Raw genomic sequence first — 9,902 nt, 5'->3', positions numbered from 1 at the left:
ATTCAAAAATAAAAACATTATCGTTTTCTAAAAACTACATAAAATCGTATTATTACATGATAGAGATAAAATAAAAAGAATAATTAAAATTGAGATATATCTCGCTGCATTGCACGGGTATCTTTCTAGTTACTCTCTAGAAGAGCCCTTACTAAGAGTAGAGAGGTCCCAAAAAATATAAAGGATAAATGATTCTAGTCTAGATGGTGTGAGACTTTAACACGCACTTTCCAGTAAAGTATAGATAAACATAGATTGTCCCAGGGTATCAAAAGGGGGCTAAAATTGCTCCAATATTGAATGTTTTTAGTGATAGACGATGTCTTTGATACCATATGAGAATATGTATAACCTTAAATTACCCTATTCAACGAAGAATGCAGACTACAACAGCGAAAATGATCCAAGTCTTATATGCCCATGATCAATGAATGGGTCTTTGTTGTCACAAGACTCGGTCATATCCTAATAAAAGACCTCTTCAAACTAGCCATAAAATATACAAACAATTATATAATAAACGAGGGTTCAAAGCTGAAACAAATGCATTTGATCATCATTATTACTCATTACATGTATTTTAATTAGAAGTTGACTTTATCAACTTGAAGCAGGGTCTCTATGAGATTGAATAGCAAACAATACTGAGCTGGATACCACATTACTCGTCACATCAGCATGGTAACCGGTTAATGTTTCAACCGATTACCCGAATACTTAAATGTTTAAAACTTTACATCTTAATACCAAAATAAAAGTTTTGAAAGTACGTTAACCAAAATAGGAATCAAGTTAAAATACGTTATTTTTTCATTTAATTTATCATTGTTATATTTGTACTTAAATATCGATCCAAAGTTGTCCTGCATTTATTGTTGGTACTTGTTTGGCACATATGTTCAGAAGAATTATTGGATCTGCTTCTAGACATGATCATGTCATATATGATTACTGATTAATGCTTATGTAGAATCTTCATAATAACAGGTGTGAGACAAAAATGTTCCTCGTGAATGTCATTGTCAGGAGCGGAGATAGTGGAGGGTACGCTGATGCTAGCCCCTCCACTCCAAAATTTTTGACGATTATCGAGATCGAGAACCCAAATTTTGTTTAAAAGAAACCAATGTATAAAACTTTTCACCGCAACCATTTGGCCCTTTTCCAAATTAACTAATTATTTGTTTATAAATCAATGATCAATTGATGTAATGATGTTGTTTTAATAATTAATCGAATATAATTATGTTGATATTGATGTTAAGACTTGAAATATTGTAATTTGTTTAAATAATTAAATACCAAAAACAATATTTTTGCAAGATGGGATTATGATGTGTAAATCTGATATGCAGATATTGTTTTAGAGTAAGTTAGGGTTTTGGGTTTTATGGTTTAAATTTGTTTTGGATTTAGTTTCCAAATTTTTTTTTTCCTGAAATAACTCCAAGAGTTTGTATATTCATAACGTTTTGGTTCTTGCCACTAATGACTGTTAACTTTTATATATTACATAAATGACAATTTAAATTAAATCATAGTAGTAGGAGCGAGAAAAAAAGATAAAGAGTCGATATTTATCGGTGGAACACGAATAAAATGGGTAAAAGGTTAAAGTTAATTTTTTCCGTTGTTACATAACATATTTATCACCACTATTATTTCATCGAACATACATTTTGGGTTTTAGACGATTTTGGTCATCTCAATATTGTCTTTGGTGAAATCTTGTTCCATTATTCATTACCAACATGATATTTTTCGTTTTTATTGTAGATTAACCATTAATTTGTAACCATTAAAACCTTTTTTTAAAATTCCAATAAATCGTTACAAAATCATGTGAAATCGAACATAAATTGAAAGGTTTTTAAATGCTATCTGTATCTGATAATGATATGAGCTATTGTCGATATAAATAGAATTATAAATATCATGTCTCGGATAAAGCTTCTACGTAAATAAAGCCCAACCATTATAACACTTGGTTGAGAGAGATTCATGTAAGGGAGAAATAATTATAGCTATTTCGATAAGTTGTTACAAAATAAAAACACCAAAATTAATAAAATAAGTTAATATTTATGATTTACAACCACATACACAACACAGAAGTCTTTGATGAGACATAGACAACACGTACAAATTTGAATCATAAATTCAACAAAATTAAAGCAAAACATTAAGAAGTAGCAAGTAAAGCGATCATGACTCCTAACATATTGGAAGTGGTGCACCATTCCACCCTTCAACACACTCCAACAATGGGTCGATGAGTTCACCCTTGCACATGGCTGTGAACACCTTATCGAACTCTTCCCCAGGCGAAGTCACCTTCTCGCCGGTCAAGAAACCTCCGCCGAGCTCCTCCCTAACGAATCTGTATAATGGGTATGATCTACAAGCCTTGATCCTGTTGGGAATCGATAAAGAATCGGTTTCATATGCGGTTCGAACACTTTCGACTTCTTTGGGTAAAATGGCTTTCAATTCGTCTTCGAAAGTAGCGATCTTTTGGAAGATGGAGGTGTTTGTGTTCTTCTCGGTTTCGCCGTTGTTTAGAGCGTGGTCTACGAGGACTTGTCGGAGTCTCTGCATCAATGGGTAAGTGGCGCTGCATGGGTCATCAATGTAGGCAAAGACGTATTCTCTATCGACCACACGAAGTAAGTCTTTTTCGCAGAATCTTGATGGGTGGAGTTCGCCATTGACACCCATGGTTAGGACCTTCTTGGCGACTTGGCTTACGGTGTTCTTGACGGTGGATTTCATGTTTTCTTCCAAATGTCGCAAATCGACGGATTGGCAAAGAGCGACCAAGTATGTGGATGACATGAGCTTTAAGATATCGACTGCTTCGGCTGTTTTTCTTGCGGAAATCAAACCCAAAGAGTTGACATCTTGGTTGTGTTGTTCGGCACTTTGGACGTGGTTGGTCACCGGGTTTGCAAGAAACTGGAGCTCGGAGCAGTAGGAAGCCATGGCGATTTCTCCACCTTTGAACCCGTAATCCAAGCTTGGATTACGCCCACCGGAGAGATTCGAMGGCAACCCRTTRTTGTARAAATCRTTKACAAGCTCGGAGAATTGGGCGAACATGAGTTTCCCGATCGCTGCGATGGCCAAACGGGTGTTATCCATGGAAACACCGATTGGGGTTCCTTGGAAGTTGCCACCATGTAAGGCTTTGTTTCTTGAAACATCGATCAATGGGTTGTCGTTGACGGAGTTGATCTCCCTCTCGATCATTTTGGTGGCTGAGCGAATGACTTCGATTTGTGGTCCGAGCCACTGGGGCGATGTGCGGAGAGCGTAGCGATCTTGTTTGGGTTTCTGCAAAGGGTCCATTTCATGGACCTTTTGTGCAGCCTTCACGTAATCGCTTCCATCCAAAATGTATTCCATGATGGCTGCAGCTTCGATTTGACCCGGGTGATGCTTCAATTTGTGAGTCAAGTGGTCGGTGAACTCGGGCTTTCCTTGCATAACTTCAGCAAAAATGGCCGATAAGACTTCCGACAACAATGCAAGCACATTAGCTTCAAAAAGCACCATCGATGCCATCCCGGAACCCACGGCGGTGCCGTTCACAAGTGCTAGGCCTTCTTTAGGCTGCAACTCGAAGAACCCACCTTCGACACCGGCTTGGGCGAAGGCTTTTTCAGCATTAAGGATTTCTCCGGTGGGGCCAACTGCTTTGGAGTTGGGACGGCCGGTGAGAAGGCCGGCGATGTAGGACAAGGGAACGAGGTCACCGGAGGCGGTGATTGTACCACGGAGGGGTAAACAAGGGGTGACATTATTGTTGAGGAACTTGGTAATGGCTTCCAAGATCTCAAATCGGATGCCGGAGTAGCCCTGGAGGAGGGTGTTGATCCTGACCAGCATGGCGGCCCTTGTTGCCGAATGTGGGAGAGTGTGGCTTGATTCCGTTCCATTCCCGAATATTCCGGCGTTCAAAAATCTGATAAAGTTCACGTAGCCATATGAGTTACAATTTAATAAATACAATATTTAATTATGGATTAAACAATAAAAATATATTTTATTAAATTAAATATAAATATAAATTGGATCGTGAACCTACATGCACCTTTACCTACCCCATATTGGAAATATACGTATACGTATTTTTATTTTTATTTTTGTTTTTATTTTTAAATTAAAAAAAATGTATGTTTATATATATATATATACGTATTACCTACCACTAGCCGGCCAAAGGCGGCTAAATAGACTTTCAACCAATTTATTTTGTACCGTTCATTATTTAACTTACTCCACTTGAATAAATATTACTTAGAATTTGATCTTTTATAATGAAATAAAACATATTTTACAACTACTACTACTTACTGTTTACATAATTATGAATTCACATCTGTTAGCGAATATATATAAAGTTCGTTTATGTTATCATTTAACGTTAAAAAATATTAAATCAGATCTCGACCTACAATCTCACCGAAACGACCCCATTGTTACCACTTGAAGTATTTTTATATTCGAATTTCCAAGGGTATAAAGTTAACCATCTTTTTCGTTATAATTACACTTTAGATCATGGATCACATGTATATAATTGGTCACATCGATGGAATCACACGAATTCAAACGATACTCACAAACATGAATCTTATAAAAACAATTATATAATTACTATTTGTTTTAAGATATTTTTAAATATTATATATAATGATATTTGTAAATCGGAGATATATGGGGTATGAAATATACCTAATGAGCTCCTTCTGCAGAGCACCACCTTGCTTAGTTCTCCGGTGAGAGGTGGCGCCAAAGCCGGTGGTGACACCGTAACTGTCGGTTCCTTTGCTCATACTCTCCATAACCCAATCACTGCTGGCCTTCACCCCAGCCCTAGCTGATTCCGACAGCTCCACCTTCACGGTGTTGCTGTCATTAGCAGCTGCGATCCCGGCCACCTGAGACACCGTCAGTGTCTCTCCTCCCAGCTTCACCAACGGATTCCTGAACTCAGCCACCATCTTCTTCACCTCATCAAGATGGCTTCCGGTGAGCGCCTCAGCTGCCACACCCCAGTTCAAGGGGTCCTTGATGCAAAACTCATTGACGACGACTCCATTCACATGATTGCCGTTCTCCATTATTGTTTATATATGTATAGTACAGATCGGATATGATAGCTAGAGTATTGAAGTAAGAACAATCTGATGATCTTGTTCACACACTAGACTCACACTCTTTGTGTGTGAAAGGATATGGAGATTGCTGAGTTTTAATGGTGGCGAAGGGGTGGAGTTTATATAGAAAGAAGAGGTGGTGGGAGGAGGGAAGGGATTGGTAGGTAGGTGGAAACGAAAAGGAAAAAGGGGGGCAAGGTGGTAGGTTGGTTAGAAGAATTAATCTCGGCCGTTTGATTATGTCATGTCAGATCAACGGTCTAGATCTTGCTGACGTGGGGACGACGGACCAGAATAGCGAGTGGGTATTTTCCATTCAATGCACTCAACGTATTACACTAGTGGTAGTAGGTGAGCTCTTTTATATTTATATTTTTTCTTTTTTCTATAAAACCATATAAACAATCGTACTTTATCTATACTATTTTATAAAACATTTGATTAAAACTCTTAAAAAATTTTAAATGCAACTTTTATTATTTCATTCTAGCTAACTGTAGATAAACATAATCAAATATTGGATAAACATCTCATTTTAACTATAAAATATCTAAAATATAATTAGGATAATCATTGAGTTATACTTAATAACAGAATACTTGATTATTATCCTTATACAAATCTATACTATATTATAAAGCATTTGACAAAAACTCTTAAAAACGATTTTTTATATACGAAGTATTGTTTATTGATGCATATTACTTAAATTTTAAGATTACAATGTGCATAAGTACAACTTATTAAAGCTCCATATTTGAATTTCGTCTAACTAACTGCAGATAAACATAATCAAATATTGGATAAACATCTCATTTTAAATATAAAATATCTAAAATATAATTAGGATAATCATTGAGTTATACTTAATAATAGAATACTTGATTATTATYCTTATAAAAATTATACTAGAAGGGTACTCGTGCAATACAGCGAGATACATCTCGATTTTAATGTTCTGTTTTATTTTTTGTCTCTGTCGATGTTATAATACAATGTTATGTGTTTTTAATAAAGTAATAATGATTTTATTTTTGAAAAAAATGTAAATTTGAAAATATCATAAAAATTCGAAAAAATTATATCAATAGTAGTATCAAATCAACTATTTAGAAATTCTCATTTATTAAATAATCTTTAATTTATTTTTTTTATTATAATTTAATTTAAGTTTAAAAATTTATTTTTGATTTAATAATATAATATTTATAATGATAATAATTAAGAATTTTGTTAGAACTCAATGATTATCCTAATTATATTTTAGATTTTATATATTTAAAATGAGATGTTTATCTTATATTTGATTATGTTTATCTACAGTTAGTTACACGAATTCAGATATGGAACTTTAATAAGGTGTACTTACCTACAATATACTTGTAATATTGAGTTTGAAGTAACATGCATTAATAAACAGTACTTTATGTATAAAAAATGGTTTTTAAGAGTTTTTGTTAAATGCTTTATAATATAGTATAGATTATTAAACCAAAAATAAATTACTTTGTTATTAAACCTAAATTAAATCATGGTAAATAAATTACATAAAAAAACAATATTTTTAAATAGTTAATTTGATACTAATATCGATATATATTTTTTCAATTTTTTTATGAATATAAGCATTGTCGCTTTCTTAGAGTCACATAAAACCGTATTATATCGACAGAGACAAAATAAAACGAAACATTATCTCGATGTATCTCGCTACATTGCGCGAGTATCCTTCTAGTAATTATATATACAAATAAGATAAAATTTACGAACACGGTAAATTATATAAACTAATTAATTTTAATATTCATAAAAATATGAAAATTTATATATTATATTTTAGATATTTATAAAAAATTATCAAAACTTATTTAACTATGATCAACGTTTTATATTAGAAAAAATAATCGACATATTCATTAAATCATATATTTCAATGCACCGCATTAGTATTGATTTTCAATTTACAATTGATCCAAGGGTGAGAATGAGAATATATTCTTATCCTTCTCACTATAACTTTATATATATATATATACACGAATAATTATATGAAAAGTGTAAGAGCATATCTCAATACTTGATTACTTTTAATCTCATGCAACACATGAGTTGTGCTTTAAAAGGGAAGTGATCCGGATTCAATTAGATTGATCTAAGGGTGAAATTTTTTTCTTACACTTCTCAGCATAACTTTATTTTTCATCGGAACCCAACCATATATATATACACATAATGATGGAGTTAATCATTTAAAAACTTTAAAATTTGTAAAAAAATTTAGATCCATTATAAAACATTTAATCGATGGTAATTTAGAATTTGACATTAAGGGGCTGTTTATCAAATGCTTATTCAGGTAAGTGAATATCAAGTTACATTACCTTACCAAATGAATATGGTAACGACCAAAAATCTTACCCGGTAAGAACAAGACAAAGACCAAGAGTCGTACCCGGTAAGTGATGATGACGACTCTTACCATGGTAAGCGCTTACCAAGTAAATTGTTGCATACGATACCGTCTTAGTGGACTAAAATCTTACCCGGTAGGTAAATGATAGTGTTAAATTTACCGATAAACACTTACCGGATAAGTGTTTTCGTAAACGACTCTTAAGTCATTTGTTAGGAACAACAAATTACATACATATCTCTCTCCCTCTCCTCAGAAACCTAAAATTTTATGAGACCCATTAAATTTATGTTAAGCCATTTGTTAACATAATTAATATCATTTATTAAATAAACATTAAATAATGATTTAGGGGTTTGACATTATATCATTTTTTACCAAAAACAAATTACATACATCTCTCTCTCCCTTATCTGTAATATATACATATATAAATGTAAATAAATTTAAAGACACTTGTACAAATTTATATGCAAATTAAATATCTAACTTATTTTTTAACACAAATATAATATATTCCTTTTTAAAGTTTGAATTTACTTCTTAAAACAAACTATCTATACTGATGGTCCTCATTTTTTTTTCATTTGCATAACATTTATGTTCCTTAAGATTAACATCGTTAACTAACAACCATAAACTATAACATGATTGAAAAAAAACGACGTTTGTGACATTTCAAATAGAACATGAATTTATGGTTGCCGAAATAAGTGGATATAAGAAATTAAAAAATGTATGTAATTTTGGTGGTGCACAAACAACATATCCTACATATGTGGTTAAAAACATCATTTTTGGATGGATTTGTTACCAAATATGTGTGAACCCCTTGTATGATAGCTTATAATTAAATTTCAAAATTTTAAATTAAATCATTTAATAAGAAAAAGCTGTCACAATAATTAATTATCGTCAGCTTCCAGCTTGTTATATTAATTATTTTAAAATTATATAAGAAAATTCAGAAATTTGTGGTAATAGTATGTGTCTATGACCATACAAAAATGACATTTTAGTCAGGGTAAGGATTTGGTGAATGTAAAGAAAATTCAACTATTTGAATTTGTGTTATTGAAACGTAACACAATTATAAATTTATAAATTTCAAATTAAAATGATATAGATATTGTCATTTATAGACTCAACGTAATTACTTATGGGAGACGTTTACCAAACTTTTTTATTTTTATAGTTACTGTGTTTCGGGTTTGTTCTTTTAATATGATTATTTTGCAATTTTTGGTACATTTATTTCATTTTGTACTTGTATTTATTCATTATTAATTTCATTTAGTTGAACAATATTATTGATTGCAATGATATATTTTTACAATAATTTATAACGTTTCAATATAATATATAAAATCATCAAAAACAAAATCAATTAATAAAATATTTACACACATTTCGTAAGCAATGACCCCTAATTAATTGGTGAAGTTCTAGTAATACCAACGTCACCAACTTCTCATAAATGTGGGCCAAAGTCCAGCTATTTTTTTAGATTTTGTAAATTTTTGTTTTAACAGATATTTCAAAACTTTATTCCAAACGAAAGAAGTAAAAGAGAGAAAATGAAATCTTTTGAATTTGGAGAACTCCAAAAAAGTGATTACTTAGAAAAGAGAAAATTATTTTTATTCTCTATACCAATGAAATTTTTTAAAATTAAGGGGTGTTTGGTAAGAAGTATTAAACAGTAATTAATTGAAATAAAAATAAAATATAAAAGAAACAATTTGGTTTTTTATAATACTAGAAGGGTACTCGCGCAATGCAGCGAGATAAATCTCGATTTTAATGTTTGGTTTTATTCTAGTCTTTATCGATATAATACGATTTTATGTGGTTTTGATAAAAAAGTAATGTTTTTATTTTTTAATGAAATATAAATTTGAAGATAGCATAAAAATTGAAAAAAATAAATTGATATTAGTATCAAATTAACTATTTAATAGTTCTTGTTTTTTTGGTGTAACTTATTTAATCCAATTTTTTATTATAATTTAATTTAGATTTAATAAAAAAGTAATTTATTTTTGGTTTAATGGTTTATTTTTTTATATAAAGATAATAATTAAACATTCTGTTAGAACTCAATGATTATCTTATTTATATTTTTGATTTTCTATATTTAAAATGAATGTTTATCTTGTATTTGATTAAATTTATCTACAGTTAGTTACACGATTTTAAAATAGAGTTTTAATAAGTTGTACTTATGTATAATTACTTGTAATCTTGAATTTTAAGTAATATGCATCAATATACAGTACTTTATGCATAACAAAAATATATCGATATTCGTATCAAATTAACTATTT

At 31.3% G+C, this 9,902-nt stretch overlaps 1 protein-coding gene across 1 annotated transcript; it reads right to left on the bottom strand.

Annotated features, from left to right (window-relative positions):
• Positions 1-2,043: 2,043 nt before the first annotated feature.
• On the bottom strand, positions 2,044-5,217 carry LOC112521561 (phenylalanine ammonia-lyase). Its single transcript, XM_025130484.1, has 2 exons — positions 4,738-5,217; positions 2,044-3,964 (listed from the first exon to the last, which is right to left on the bottom strand). The coding sequence occupies exons 1-2, from the start codon at positions 5,124-5,126 to the stop codon at positions 2,215-2,217; spliced, it is 2,139 nt and encodes a 712-aa protein (XP_024986252.1). The 5' UTR covers positions 5,127-5,217; the 3' UTR covers positions 2,044-2,214.
• Positions 5,218-9,902: the final 4,685 nt, after the last annotated feature.

Source organism: Cynara cardunculus (genome assembly GCF_001531365.2).
Source record: "Cynara cardunculus var. scolymus isolate 2C chromosome LG 11, CcrdV1, whole genome shotgun sequence".
NCBI lineage: Eukaryota > Viridiplantae > Streptophyta > Magnoliopsida > Asterales > Asteraceae > Cynara > Cynara cardunculus.
The sequence above is the reverse complement of the archived record's forward strand: the minus strand, read 5'-3'. Positions and strand labels throughout refer to the sequence as shown.